The sequence below is a fragment of the Corvus hawaiiensis genome, chromosome 3, assembly GCF_020740725.1.
Source record: "Corvus hawaiiensis isolate bCorHaw1 chromosome 3, bCorHaw1.pri.cur, whole genome shotgun sequence".
NCBI classification, from domain to species: Eukaryota; Metazoa; Chordata; class Aves; order Passeriformes; family Corvidae; genus Corvus; species Corvus hawaiiensis.
Window position 1 is genome coordinate 83,709,444 of NC_063215.1, and position 15,612 is coordinate 83,725,055.

General features: G+C 42.8%; 1 protein-coding gene across 1 annotated transcript; it reads right to left on the reverse strand.

The window, feature by feature from the left end:
- Position 1: 1 nt before the first annotated feature.
- SCCPDH (saccharopine dehydrogenase (putative)) lies at positions 2-12,634 on the reverse strand. The gene is made up of 12 exons (XM_048297361.1): positions 12,344-12,634; positions 12,056-12,168; positions 11,139-11,219; positions 10,549-10,678; positions 8,986-9,035; positions 7,402-7,532; positions 6,705-6,822; positions 5,645-5,764; positions 5,472-5,528; positions 4,398-4,509; positions 3,471-3,552; positions 2-3,036 (listed from the first exon to the last, which is right to left on the reverse strand). Exons 1-12 carry the CDS (start codon positions 12,561-12,563, stop codon positions 2,931-2,933), a joined length of 1,320 nt encoding a protein of 439 aa, XP_048153318.1. The 5' UTR covers positions 12,564-12,634; the 3' UTR covers positions 2-2,930.
- Between the last annotated feature and the right edge of the window lie 2,978 nt (positions 12,635-15,612).

Sequence of the window (15,612 nt, forward strand, 5' to 3'; positions counted from 1 at the left end):
ACTATTTGGAGAGACTTATTTATTTCTCATATTATAACCTTAGTAATGCAAATACATGTATTTACATTATGGTAAATGTGCTTACAGAGTTTAAGACAGCTGAAACTAAAGCTTTGACTACCACCAAGCTGTTGGTGTATAGACTTTGACAGACAAAAAGAAGTGCCTGTCACTTCCATGTGGGCCTAATATATCACCCCAGCAGTGAGGGTTCACCTGTATTTCTTGTTCACTGAATGTTTCCGTTCTGCATCATCTGAGATGATCACAGCATGATTTTTTTTGTTTATTTTATATTCCTAGTTTAAATTGTGTGTTTTAACAGGTTACTGGATTTGGTGGTTCGTCCTGTTCCTTCCCGCTCTGTGGCACAGGATGAGAGCCAGCAGTCCCCATGCAGAGCTTCTACTTCTTCCGTGGCATCCAGCCCCCTGAGATCAAATACACATCGCTCCAGCTCCCAAAAGAATCTTCCAAGAGCATCAGAGCTGAATTTACTGGAAACTCCTCTTACAAATAAGGTTTGTATTTTAAGAAGTCAGTAGCAACCAACCAAACCAAAAGCTGGTGAGCTTGGTTTAAAATGAAACGCCCCTGGATTCAAATTGTGAGGTATTTTTAGTATGCATGTGGTTATTGTATACACAGTCCTTTTCAAAGCAGTAAAATGGGAACAGAGGGAAAGTTTAATTTTCAGTTATTTGCAGTGGTCCCATAGCTTTGAGAAATACGCTTGTTTTTATTGAATGGAACAAAGTAAGTTGAACGTGGACTTTTTGATCTACACTTAGCTACTTAAAATTTGTGGCTTAACCATGTCAGTATTTAAGTGCTTTTATAGTTTGATGTGGATTTCTACAACCAAGAAGTGCATGCATCACTTAATCCAGTCGTCACATGAATGGCAGCTAAGCACTGTCAGTGATCTCAGTCTCTGTCAGATTCAGTGCTGACTCTCTGTAGTTTTACTACTTTTGTGTTAAACTGTTACCATGCAAGGCAGTAACAACTGGTTCTGATCTTTTTGCCCTTGCCTACATGAATGAAATCATTGCCATCTCCTTAAATTATAACCTTTTTCTTGTTATGAAATATCATCTATACTATTGAACGTCTCCTTTTTAACTCTTTCAATACTGTAAGATATTTCTGAGCTAGGAAGACCTGAACACTGCTAGATGAAGATATGTAGGTATTTTTACAGCACTGTCCCTTCATCTTATGTGCAGATTGATTAATTAGTGCAGAACTAAGTTGTGGCTGTTGCTTTGTTGACAGGCATCTGGAATACAGTAACTGAAAGTGCTGCCATATGGAGTAATGGTTGTGTGCCTTTTAAAAGAGCAGCACAGAAATTCCAAATTACTGGGATAGGAGATAACAGTGCAGATAACAAGATGCTAGATTTTTGTTTCTTCAGGAAATTAATTTGAAAAATAACCTTTCTGTTGTCATGACTGAGGCTTTAAGCATTGGGGAGCCAATTGTATTTTACCCTGTCCGAGGCAGAGTGGGTCACTCTGGCTGTGGAGCAGTGCAGAGGGCACTGCATTGTGATGGTCACTGCTGGTTACATACACACCTTGTGTTGGAAAACTGCTGCCTGGTCATGGGCAGTGGGAAATGGTCAGTTCTGAACAGAAATACCAGAACCAGAGCCTGTGAACTGCACACAGGGACTGCTCTGATCTCAGTGCCTCAAATACAAAAACTCTCACTTGTAGTACAGAGCATGTTCATATGTTTCACATTCAGGGGTGATGTGACCAGAAAAGCAGTGTTTCAGTGTCCTCAGTTTCATCTAGCTCAGTGTGAAATTAGTCTGTTTGGTAATGAATAAAGTAATAACAGATGTTTTTTAACTTTAGGTTACAGAAGACAGTGCAGTGACAGCATAAACTTAAGAAGCAGCACCTAAAACACCACCATATAGTGAACTACATCCATAAAGCAATTTTCAATACAGCTATGACACTGTAAAACATCAAGTTGTCTATGATTTCCCTCCTAATACAAAAGGTGAATGTGATGCAACTGAGGGAGACTTTTATGACCTTTATATATATTATTAATTTTCAGAATTTTTACAAGTTCTACTGATACAACAAAAAAAAAAAGCACAGAAACAGAATTTAATGTATTCACACTCCTGAAAATCATGAAGGCTACCTTTCAAATATTCCTGTAACTCAAGGCTTCCATTGCCCACAAATACAAACCCAGAAATCAGACAACAGGACAAGACACTCTCATAATTCTTAACGCTAACAGCAAAAAGCAGGCTCATCAACCACAGTGTCAAGTAGTGTGAAACAGTGCAGCCAGAACCCGGATTACTTCAGGTCATATTCCAAAAACAATCAGCAGAACAAGCCTCCTTCTTTACAGAAGCAAAACACAATACAGATAACTACTACTTACCTAACTACAGAAACGACACATAGATCTGCACTAAGAACAGTTATTAAATAAAGGAAAGATTCATTGAAGATGTTAATAAAGACACATGCCAACCACGTGAGGAGTAACTAGTCGTTTCATCTGCTAAGGCACTTGTGTTCCCAGGCTGCCTGCTTCACAGAGTTGCAGAATGAGGCAAAGCAAGGCAGCTATGGTTACTTGTGAAGCAGATACTATAGTGAGTCCATGAAGCAGGAACTTGAACTTAGATGAATGAGATTAAAATTCCAGAATTAGTACCCAAGAAGTTACCAATTTAATATGTCTATGAATTAACACTCAATACCCACCCTTTAGGGGGTTGCTCACTATAGCAAATACTATTATAGCTTTTAACTCAAATTTTCTTCTGTTTCTGCTGCAAACAATAGCACAGTGAAACTGTTTTATGATTAGGCTTTTGCAGCCAAATGAGTTTTATTACAGTTACACCCAGGAAAGGTATTAGTTCATACAGTTATGTTTTGACTTCAGACTTCAGGCTTGCTAATAACAGAGAACTCAACACCACGTTTGTTGAGGCGATCAATCAGTTTTGTTTTGGAGAAGGCAGCTCCTGGAGAATATACGCCACCCCTGTTAGTGAAAATCAAAAAGGAAAAACATTAGTGGCACAGTGAGTGAGGGACACCTTTCTGTGAAGTTAAAGATGTGCTTCCCTGACTAAGAAAGAAAAAGCCACTTTGTCCCAGAAAAGAGCGGGTGATTAATTTGGCAGGGTGGTTATAATCATAGGTTCATTTCTGCATCCAGCAAACTCTACAGAAACCATTCCATTAACTGACGATAAAGACATTGATGCAAAAGCCTGACTAAAAGCCTGTGAGTACATCCTTTCTGGTGAAGAGCAAGTGGCTTTAAATCAGCTCATGGTGAAGCACCTCCCTTGCAGAGCCAGTTGGGTGAGGTAACACAAATCCACAGGGCTGTTAAATGGATTTTCAAAGAGCAACATTTGCACACAGTAGCTTTAAGGGAGAGCAAGCTGCTCAGCGTGGAAAGGTACTTACCGTTTAGGCAGAGAAGCTGCATCTTCCAGAAGAGATACAGCTGCTTGAACCATTGCAATTGGTGTAGCAATGTATCCAGGCTCTGACAAAACAAAACAAAACAAAACAAAACCCCCCCAATGAAGTACAGTGTGGTGAAATGTAGAATGTAATCTTGCTTTCCCCTACAGCATTCTGAAGAATAGTGTCTTTGGCAATGAAATAGCCTTCTCCATGTAAGAACAGCGTTTCTTACACCTAGTAATCAGACCAGGTAGCTGGTGAAGTCCTTTAGATCTAATCCAGACAAATAACTGCTTCACATAACCACCTCTAACCACATAACTGTGACCACATCATGGTGACAGAAGGCTCTCTGACACAGCAAGAGCTTTTCCCATCCTGTGCCTAAATTCAGAGTTTTGCTGTGAGACACTTGCATTATGCCACATCTCTAGTTATTTAAAGAAGCTATACTATAGTAACTCCTTCCTGAATGTACATTCTTGCTCTCTCCAAACTTCAGGTATCATCTCCTCTCAAGGAACGACCTGATCAGAAGTATGTGATAGTTAGAAATTATACCACACCAGACCTGTTTAAGTTCACTCTCAGGGAACTGGGAATAAACAAAGTATTAAGTCCAGGCTGTAACAACTAAAAACTATCCTTTAAAGCCCCCTTCCTTCAGTAGGTCTGCTCTGCAAAAATGAAAATTAGAACAGGGAAAGTCAGAGGAAAGAGAATGACAAGAATGCAAATGAACTGGCTATTTCAAAAACCAGGTCTCAAATGAATTCTAGTATCCAAGTTAATACACTGTAAAGGCTGTTGACTGTTCATGTTGCAAGTGCTTCTCAAGGGTGAAAAGGGACAGCAATACAATCATAAACCTATTTTAGAGCAGGGAATGCTAGGCAAAAGCAGTCAACTGCTACTAACACGTACCTGGTCCTTTCACTTCAGTGCAGATCTTCACATTTGGTTTGCCATTCTGGGGATCCTGTCCCTCACTGTAACCCTCACCAAAAAAAGTCATTGTAAAAGAGGTTCCATCCATCTGTAGCAGACAAGACAAGCATGGTCACCAAAACAGAAACTGATTGCTACCAGGAAAGCAAAAGTATCCCAATTCTATATATAGAATCCTGCCAAATACTATAATCCATTTAAACATGAGAAGAGTTATTTTGGATTACTGCTTCAAAGGTATAATCTAAATTTTTAATTCCTTCCACTTTGTTGGAATTGTCCTTGTACTAAAGTCTGTTTGTTCTCTCAGTGCTTTCAGTCCTGACTTTTTTCTAATCAGTCTCCCTTGGTCATCACCTTTGATAAGAGTGCTCTGAGCCATCCACAGAAATACATCAGGCCCAGCAACATTACCCATTTATTTCTCATAGGAGTTACGCATACTTTGATGTCTAAGAGCAAAAGGCACGATTATTTAAATATCCAATAACTATCTGAACAGGCACACGCAATGTGAATTTGGGCCTAGGGGGGTAGTTGTGTGAGGAGTGGCTGAGGGCACTTGGTCTGTTCAGCCTGGAGGAGAGGAGACTGAGGGCAGACCTCATTGCAGTCACAACTTCCTCCTGAGGGGAAGAGGAGGGGCAGGCACTGATCTCTGCTCTCTGGTTACCAGTGACAGGGCCAGAGAAAACGGCCTGAGGTTGTGCCAGGGGAGGTTTAGGGTGGATATCAGGAAAAGGTTCTTCACCCAGAAGATGGCTGGGCACTGGAACAGGCTCCCCAGAGAAGTGGTCACAGCACCAGCCTGACAGAATACCGGAAGTGCTTGGACAATGCTCTCAGGCACATGGTGTGACTCTTGAGGATGGTGCTGTGCAGGGCCAGAAGCTGGACTTTGATGATCCTAGTGGGTTCCTTCCAACCCACTAGGTTGGAAGGATTCGTTTAGAAATTATTTCTTTGAGGCTAAGTAGTTGACTCTAAATTACTATTCCACCATTACCACAACAATGTATTCAATAACTGTGGCATAGAACTGTCAGTTACCTGTTTCTGGGTTGGCCCTTCCTTTGTGAAGCGTCCAGCAGAGAAAAATTCCGGGTACTACATGAATAGAGGAGAGGAAAAAAAGGAAGACGACAAAAAAAAGACCAACAGTAAATTAGAGGGGAAAAAAGGTATCTCCAAACACTAAATTATTCTGTGTTTTGAAAACTTACTTTTGTCAGAAGTTTTCTTCCAAAGTTAAACTTCACCAGAAGAAGAAATAACATGCCCGCAAACATCAGCTTGATAACAGAGCCAAGACCACCTACATTCACGTAACCACCATACTGGACCTGAAGCAAGAATATATTTTCAGTGATAAGATTTACATCAATCTTTCCCATCAATTAATTTTTATAAATCAATCTACCCCCAAATTAAGATGCAGTTGTTTCATACAGCAGATATCAGTTTAAATAGGGCCTTAAACAATTATCTTAGTTCTAAGGAACTGTTTGAAGAATGCTTCACTTTATCATTCATTCTGGGAAGACAATGTAATTACAGAGTGATGAGGGAGCAAACATGGTAAACAAGAACAGAAAACCTTACAGATGTGTTTTGCTAACCAATTTCAGCCTTTTTTCCTAGATCTTCATTTTCTCCTCTTTGTGCTTTTCTTTAAGAGAAACTGAAATAGCAGTGGCAAGCCTTTCTCATTTGTAGCTTCCAAGTATATTCTTAAAGCACCATCTCACCCTCATCTCTTAACTGATGCCTGTGACCCTGTACAGCAGTTACACAGATTGTTGGTGCTCGTCTCCTCTCAGGAAACCACGGAAAACAAAAATTAAGCATCCTTTCCACCATTATGTCACACTGCCTTTACTCTGCACGCTGGAGACCCAAGCATCAAAGAAATCTAAAGATAAAAATGAGCAGCATATGAATTCTTTATCAGACTATTTACTACACTATACTGAGCTGGCTATAGCTACACAACAACAATTATGATCCTTTTAGAAGCTCTGTTGACACAGTAAGAAAAGTCTCTGCACAGAAACAGAATTTCATATATTTATCATGAAGGCTACCTTTCAAATATCTCTGTGACTCACAATTTCCATTCTCTACAAATACATACCCAGAAATCAGGCAGCAGGAGAACCCTACAAGACACTCTCATAACTATCATGCTAACAGCCAAAGGCAGGCTCATCAGCCACAGTCTCAAGTAGCATGAAACAGGCCAGTGCACCCAGAAGACACAGTGTACAAACAACAGTAACGTACAGGTGTTTCCTGCAACTCAGTGTGCAAATAACGCTGAGTCCTTTTCACAACAGAACCATCAGATCCCATGAATGGAATGCAGTACTCCTTGAATTCCTGATTGTAAAACAAAAACCCTCTGCAAATGAAACAAAAATTAAGTCAGAAAAAAAGAAGTTCCAGTCTTCACACAAACTGAAAGAAACTGACCATAATGGCCTTACCATTACCACTTTTCTCTCAAGCATTTTTATGACATAATCACTTTTCACTGAAAGCAAGCAATTCCAAATACCTCCCTGCCTCACTCAAAATTCACTACATATATGTATCACTATATATACTTTATTATATGCACTATATCAAAGTTGAATTTGATAATCAATGTAACAGTCTTTTCATTTTTTTACTTCCATTCTACTAATCACTTCTGAAAGCAAAAGTTTGCCATATCACTAAAAGTCCTTTAGAACATGTTAACTTTGAAACCCAGTAAATGCTGGGACATGTTCTCTTTTCAGTAAGATATTAAAAAAAAAAAAAAAAAAAAATCAGTAAAACTGAACTTATCTTCAATTCTACTAGATGAGCATCTATGTGTTCATATACTAAAGGCCTAGATGCATCTTTTTAGTATTTAATGCTGTGTTAGCAATCTGTATCATAAATACTGAAACTATTAGGAGACTGCATATTTTGCATCTTATGCTTCTTATACCTTTTCTTAAGCTTTGCACCAACTACTGGAACAGGGGCGTATCCTATCTTTTTTCGAAGCTTCTTCAGGTTGCCTTCATCTGCAAGGCCATAGACAGCTGACTTCCAGGTCCCATCGTGTACACAAACACCCTTGTGACACACCATGAAACAGTGATTAGTTCAGTATTTAAAGGTTTCATATATTGTTTTAATAATGACATTAGAATCACTACATGTATTACAATTATTACATATAAGTGTTATGGTGACAGTATACTGAAATGGTGTGGATTGACTTTGGCTGGATGCCACGTGCTTGCCAAGACACTCTTATCACTCTCCTCCTAGCTAAGATAGGGAGTGGAGAAAATAAGATACAAAAATCCTTCATGTGTCAAGATAAAGGCAATTTAATAAAGCAACAGCTGCACATGGAAACAAAGGTGTCATAGTAACAAATGCCTCCCCACTCTCCTACCTCCCCCCTTTTTCCTCCTTTCCCTTAGTCTTTATTGCTGAGCAGAACTCACAGAGTTTATGGAATATCCCTTTGATATCAGTTTGGGGCAGCTGTCCTGGCTATGTTCCCTGCCAGGACCTTGCCCACCCCAGCCTACAGGCGAAGGGGCAATGTTGCAGAGACAGCCTTAGTGCTGTGCCAGCACTGCTCAGCAGTAGCCAGAACATGGGTGTGTTACTGACACCTCTGTAGCGGCCTTACAAAGCACAGCACTGAGAGGGCTGCTGTGGGGAATTAACTCCAGCTCAGCCAGACCCAATGCAATCTCCATGCCTCATTCCATGTGATCTGCAACATACTCAGGGCCCACAGAATTTAATACATATCTGTATCTCTTCTAACCATCTCAGGGTAGTTAACTGTCATTACTGAAATCCCTTCTTACCAACACTTTGAACTTATGCTGTTTAGTTAAACATCTTCATACCCAACATACAGATTTATACATTCCCATTAACTACTATGTCCCCTTCCTTAATGGACAGATATTATTCTCCCACTCCATGGGCTTCCTCCACTCCTCCAGATGTTTGTAAGAACAAAGATGGTTTGTAAGGCAAGATGTGTGCTCATGCCAGGGCCAGCAGCGTTTGGTTGTTGGGGATCAAGACTGGCTTGGATTGTTGCTGCATTGTTTTAACAATGGCATTAGAATTATTACATATATTACACATTATTACAACTCCTACCTACAGGTATTATGATTACATGCATTAAAGTACATTGAAACAACTCTTCCCCCCACCAACAAACAAAAAACCCAAACAGCCAAACACTAAGCTTATTGGCAACACACTATGGACCTGTTACAGTTTCACTTGTGTAAGAATCCTTCCCACATCTCTGCAAAATAATTCTTGAAACAGCTTACCTGAGCAAACTGTAGGTAGACAGCTCTGCAAACAGACCATACAAAAGGGTGTTTCCTTGGGGTACTTTTAGTAGCTCTTAAAGAATAAAGTTCTTAGACATCGTCAAAGAACTGCCAGCTTGCTCCTTGGTCTGACTTAATGTAGCAACAGTTATTCTGATGGGCTATGGTGATGTTATCGTAAGAGTTTAAGAAGGTAGAAACCAACTAACCTCAGGCCCAGACTTCACCGACAGGAAACTCTCAACAGCAGTTAAGGTACCTGTAAGAAAGGAGAAACCATTACTTGGCACATGCAGTCATTAGTCTGCAAAGCCAGAGAATGCTCCAGTAGACTCAAACAGCAGGCCACTGACACTATCAGCTGAAAAAGCAGAGTTACGTCTTTATCTCAAAACAAAATAATATAACATTAAGATGCACAGCTATTTGAGTTAGCAAGTATTACAGGTCACTAGTATTACCTCTGTTCATTAATTTTTTGTTTTATCTAATTAATGAGATAATATAATACAATCATTGAAAAAAGGGAAGTTATATTAAGAGCTACATTTAGTTTTCATCCAAGTTTCAAAATAAAGGATGATGTAGGCTCTGAAAGCAAATATGGACTTAAAATTTTGGTACGCCTAAACTACAAAAAACCCGCCACCAAAACAAATCAACACAAAAATTCCCCCAAAAAACCAAAACATACAAAATATCCCAAAACATTTAGTTTTTGTTTTGCAAAGAATGCTTAGTTTGATGAACAGCAGAACAACACAACACCTCCAAATTCTGGTTTGTTTTGCTTTGCTTAGTTCCTTCTGAGATTGGAAAACTGTGTATGGGTAAGTTTTGGTACAGCAAGCAACTGGATAGACAGGTGGTAATGCCATAAAGTCAAAACAGGAAGAGATAAAAGACATCTTTATTCAAAACAGGTATCAAACATCAAATTACAACCTCACGAACATCCAGATACTCATTTCCATGCCCTGTTTCTCCCTCCAGTCAGATCTGAATTGAGGTTTTTTCAACTGAATGCTCACTCCAATTTAAACCAATCCCATTTAGCAGCCTTTTTAATAGTCCATAAAAGCAAAACATTTGGATACTCTTTATGGGCCCTCCCAACTGAAAGTCAGACACGATGAACAGGGTACTCTTATTTGAGATCAGGATCAAGTGCTATTTACATAGAATTAAATCCTCTCAGATTTTTTCTCAAATATATTTCTCATCTTTCAGTTACCCTCTAGCTGCTATTAAAGTAAAAGGCACTGTATGGCACTGTCCTGCTACTTACACTCACACAACAGCTTCTCAGAGCTTGCAGTTGAAAATAAAACTCGGGAAACCTGATTACCCACCAATCTGTGGACCCTTTCCCACAGTCTCTTCCCTACAACATTCTCACTGTACAAGAGGCAGTGTGCTGAGGCTGCCTAGGGACATCCACACACTGGCTGAGCAGCCTGCGTGCGCCTCGCAGCTGAACATTCTGTCCTCTCAGATTCACAGAATATTCCGAGTTGGAAGGGACCCACGAGCATCATCAAGTCCAACCCTTAAGTGAATGGCCCACATGGGGATCAAACCCACAACCTCAGTGTTATTAGCACCATGCTCTGAACAACTGAGCTAACCATAACCGCATTTGGTCACCTGGTAAAGGCAGGCCAAAAGAGACGCTGAAGGAGTTTCCACGGGAGCACGGCTGCTTTAGGAAACCAGATGACAGCATAATCTGCATTTCTTTTTCACCATAAAAATACACTTATTCTAGTCACCTTTCAACTTGTCTCTGGTGTATATTACTCCCATATCCGCTGGTATGGAGTCAAAGCCGCAGCTTCCAACAACATACACTCCCTTTTCCGCAGCTTTTTCATTGTATTTCAGGTACATTCCTTCCAGAAACTGAAACACAGTCAGAACAAATATTTTAAGCTGAAATTCATTCTTAGCCATACCCAGTATTAGCCATTAGCGCTTCAGAGTCACGTCATAGCACCCTCCATGCTTCAAACCACGTACAAGTACCTTTTTATATATCTATATATAATTTCTGGTCTATAGTACGAAAGTTTCACAGCAGTCAAAAGAAATGTACAAAATCCCTATGCAGAATCACAACAGAGGCTTGAAGCAGAATTCAGCAATTTGGGACTTCCAGGGAGAACCGAAGAGGCTCTTGTCATAAAAGCAAGAAAAGTAAGTATAGTGTACTTTAAAATAATTACTGCACCTTAAAATTACAGATCAGGAGGCAGAATTTGTCTTCATGTTAAGAAACATTAGCAGAAACATGAAACATACTGAACAAACACTCCTTTTGCATAGCCTTGATATAAGGTAGCAGTTTTTTACTATCACATACCTGGGGTTCTCCACTAATGTCAATGCAGCTTGCACCATTTTCAACACAAGCTTGTACCACAGGTTCTCCCAAGAATCTATACTATAGAAGGAAAGAACACCAGATGTAACAGAAGAAAACCCGCACACCACAACTCACCCAATGTGCTTTACCTAAAGTACATCCCTACAATGAAAAGGAACTTGGTGGCTATTGATTTTTCTAAGTGGGTCTAAAATGCAATAGCATTTCTATTTCTTGGGAGTGTGGGGAGAAGAAAGCATAACAAACTTCATTGCTGATAACGGAGTTTGCTGCAGACTGCTGCATCTGATTCCTCTCATAGATCAGATCACCAAGACCATTTGAATACTGCCACTAATTTCACTTTACACTTTCTGCACTCTTATTATCAGCATATTCTCTACTTAAACACTCTTAATTCAAAGACATGATCATGACCTAACTATCAGCTCGCACACTTTGATGCTCTCTGAATGCAGTGGAAATACTGCCGCTGTAAGTTTTAAAAGGGCCAAGTGCTTATGGCAGCAAGCCTGTGGGCCCCTCTTCCAGTTCCTTATTTAACCCTAGCACCACTGACGTTTTGGACCAACCCAAAACGCTGGGCCAAACTTTACCATCAGTATCTTAGGCTGCCTGTGAAAGACTGAAAGCAAATCCCGATGTATTTCAGTGCGGAGACCTGTCCGTGAACCGCACCGCCTGCGACGGCGGTGGGAAACCCTTCGGCCACTGCACTACACGGCTGTACCTGGAACTCCGGGGTCGAGTTCCAAGAGCTGTGTCGTCCCTGTGCGGCCGCGGCGGCTCTCCGTGCCCCGGTGAGGCGCAGGCAGCCCGGCCGCCCGCAGCCGAGGCGCGGCCCCGGGGGAGGAGGCCGCGGGGCACCGCCCTGCCCGCATCCCCGCACTCACCGGGCCCACGCAGCTGAGCACCAGCCGGGTCTGCCTCGCCATGGTGGCCAGCGAGCCCGCGTCGCCCACATCGCAGAGCAGCACGCCGACCTCCTCCCCGAACGCCGCCTTCCCTGCGCAGCGGAGACCGCCGTCACCGACATCGCCCTGCCCAGGACGAGCCCCCTCCTCCCCGGCGCAGCGCCGGAGCTCGCCCCGCTTCGCCCCTCAGCCCTTCCCCGCACACCTGACCCGCTGGGCCTCCCCAGGCCGCGGCGCCGCGCCCCCCGCCCCGGCCGTGGCCCGTACCCAGCCGCTCGGCCGCCCGCTCCAGCACCGCCCGCAGTTTCTCGCGGCTCCGCCCGGCCACGGCCCAGCGCAGGCGGCCGCCGCACAGCTGCCCCTCGCCGGCGGCCGCCGCCGCCCGCGCCACCTCCTCCACCACGAACTGGCCGGTGAAGCCCGAGGCGCCGAACACCACAATGTCGTAGAGCCGCCCGGCCGTCTTGCTGCCGTTACCAGCCGCCATGGCGAGAGCACCAATCGCACTGACGGCAGCACCGGGCACCGCCGGGATCTTGGGCCCGGCCCGCCCCGCCCGCCCCGTGGGCACGGCCCCGCCTCCCGCTCCGCCCGGGCTGCGCCGGTGCCCGCCCGGCCCGTGAGGGGCGGGGGTGGCCTTTGCTCGCCTTGCGACAGCTGGGGAGGGGGAGAGGTGCTGCTTCGCGGGGGTTTGTCGCACCGTGAGGAAGTAGAAGTACGGCCGAGGGGGCTTGGAGCCCAGCGGCGTAAGGGACGTTTACAGCGAGAGGCCACCGTAGAATCATAGAATGGTTTGGGTTGGAAGGATTTGGGTTAAAGATCATCTCATTTCAAGCCCCCTGCCATGGCACTTTCTACTTGATCAGGTTGCTCAAAGCCTCATCCAACCTGGGCTTGAACCCCGTCAGGGATGTGGCATCTACAACCCCTCTGAGCAACCTCTTCCAGAGCCTCACCTCTTTTACAGTAAAGGGGTTTTCTCTAATATCTAATCTAAACCTACTTTCTTTCCATTTGCACCAATTCCCTCTTTTCCTGTCACTACATGCTCTTGTAAATAGTCTTGCCCCATCTTTCCTGTAAATTCCCTTCAGATACTGGAAGGCTGCAATTAGGTCATGCTGAAGTTGTCTCTTTTTCAGGCTAAACAGTCCCAATCCTCTCAGCCTTTCCTCATAGGAGAGCTGCTCCATCCCTCTGATCAACTTGTTGGTCCACCTCTGGGTCATCATTGTTTGGTCCCACAGCAGACATCCTCTCTCATGATGAGCATGGCTCTTTGCTACAAGCTGCTTTTGTAGGCATTTCAGCACAGGTAACACAGGTGGTCAGAGGACTGTTACTAATAAAAGAGAAAAATTTAATGACCTAGAAGTAAAATGAAACACTGTTCCCCCACAACTGCAGCAAACATTTATGTTCCACTCAATGACAAAAGCAGAACAGCACAAAATGTGAAATTCCTGTTGTGGCAGGGGGAAGCAGTGGCCCTGCAGAGACGCTTCAGTATGGAGCATCCATGATTGCATGGAGTGGTGAGGCCATGTTTTCTGTGCTTTTCATGGCCAGGCTGCTCACCTGAATTCCAGAGGCTCGCAGCAAGTTACATGGGAAGCAGCCTTGTTAATCCTGCTCACTGGCCCTTTTTCCCAGGGAGCACCTACCACATCTGGATTGTTCCCAACAGAGGCCCGTCTAACCTGTTTTAAAACCTCCAGTGATAGATGCTTGCACACCGTTCCTCAGGCAGTCTCCTCCTGCGTTTGTTATACATATGGCAGGAGACAAGAAGCTAGATCTTCTAGATCTTCTACAGCTAGAAGCTGTAGTTTTAGGTCCATACTATTTCTTCTGTTTCTTGAGGCCATTGACAAAAGATTTAATCCTTGAAGAGTGCATAAAAAGATGCTGCAGAGCTGGAAACTGTCATGCATCTCCTCAGTCCTTCCTATAATAAAAAGATTCCTTGGATTTTTTCCTTACAGGCCACTTCGAACATATATTTCTCCTGTTCTCTTCTGAACTATCTCCAGCTAATTTACTTTTTTCTGTAACTTAATGTTTGTTCACTACTAGACCGCACATTCACACTGTCAGTGCTAAATCAGTTGAGAAGGTTATGTGATAGCATATTTGCATCTGTTTCTACATGACTCAAACATTTGCCTTCTTTTTTTTTCTTCTGCAAGCGTCACATTGTTGCTGCACCTGCAGGTCATGATCTGTTCCACCTCAGAGGCTTTTTCAAATTACTGCTACCTAGCCAGTCTTTTCCCCTCTCAGATTTGTACTGAAGAGTAATGACCTTTCTGAATACATGCTAAACATCTCATCTCCAAGGCAGCAGATCCTCTCCTCTAAGCATCAGTATCAACTCCTTGAGTAGTGCTGAAGCAGTTGTTTGTAGGCCTACACCATCAGCTGTGCCAGTGAAACAACTCAGTCTAACAAAAAACAAAGAGTGGGGGAGGGAAGGACAAAGACTTTTTTTGTTCTCCTTTTTAATTCAGATAATTTTGTTGATCTGATTTACAGAGCAACCCTGCAAAACCAGTTTCTTGTGCTTGAGGTCACTGAACATCTCTTAGTCAAGCTGTCTCTACTACCTTCCTCCCCTTCCTACACACCAGGATAATTTCCACTTGCACTCACAATGATGTGGAACTCCTCTGAGCTACTTTGCTCTTACGCTCAATTTTTCTCTGCTGTCACCAACTGCCAAAGCAAAGTCTTCTTTGAGGCCACGGATTTTGGTCTTCCATTCTCCTTTCTCTTTTGCAAAAGCTTTGAAAAAACATTGCAACAATAAACATTAGACACTTTCCCCCCATTTTGAAGTTAACAAAAATAATTATTTTTTCAGACTTTTAAAATTATTCAGTGATAAATTATATAAATAAAATTATACAGGAGGCTGTAATAATTCTGTAGATTTGCAGAGGGATTCTGACATAGCTTGCAGGGCTGGCTGGAATCCTCAGCCTGCTTTCTTCACCCCTTTGCTTCAGATGTTTCTCTCTCTTGCCCACTCTCCCTCTCCACATTATCTCCCAGAAAGCAATGCAGTTTATAAACCTATGATTCTGACTCAACCATTTGTTAAGCATTGGGACTGCACAAGCCTCCTCGGACCATATGTGTTTGATAAGACCTTCATTGTGTAGTTAGGCAGTGGCTTGGCAAGCACAAGCTTGCATGCAGTGCTGAGTGTCCTGTCTCCTCTTGATGACTGAAACATTTCACTGAATTGGGCAGAGCTACCCTGTTAATCAATCTACAGCTCTCAAGATTTCACCTGCTCTTTCAATGTCAGCTCTGTCAATGTTTCTTTAAAACACACTGCTGGAGCAAGAAAATTCATGTAAATTGCAGCTTACACAAGCAAGAAATCAGGCTTTAAGAACTGCAGAAGGACACCTGAGAAACAAGCAGAGGGCTATCAAAACATGTGCAAACCTAGGGTTTTTTTTTCCTTTTTGCTTACATAAAGTATCACTATGGTAGCTCCAAGTAATTTTTTCTTGGGACACCTCTGG

What these genes read in the sequence shown, in the direction of transcription:
- SCCPDH (XM_048297361.1), bottom strand. Translation starts at nt 12,563, where the DNA reads ATGGCGGCTGGTAACGGCAGCAAGACGGCCGGGCGGCTCTACGACATT. An exon ending in GGTGCAAAGCTTAAGAAAAG is followed by an intron (nt 6,823 to 7,401) that starts GTATAAGAAGCA and finishes TTTCATTTGCAG; the next exon opens with AGGGTTTTTGTTTTACAATC. An exon ending in GAAGAAAACTTCTGACAAAA is followed by an intron (nt 5,529 to 5,644) that starts GTAAGTTTTCAA and finishes CTATTCATGTAG; the next exon opens with TACCCGGAATTTTTCTCTGC.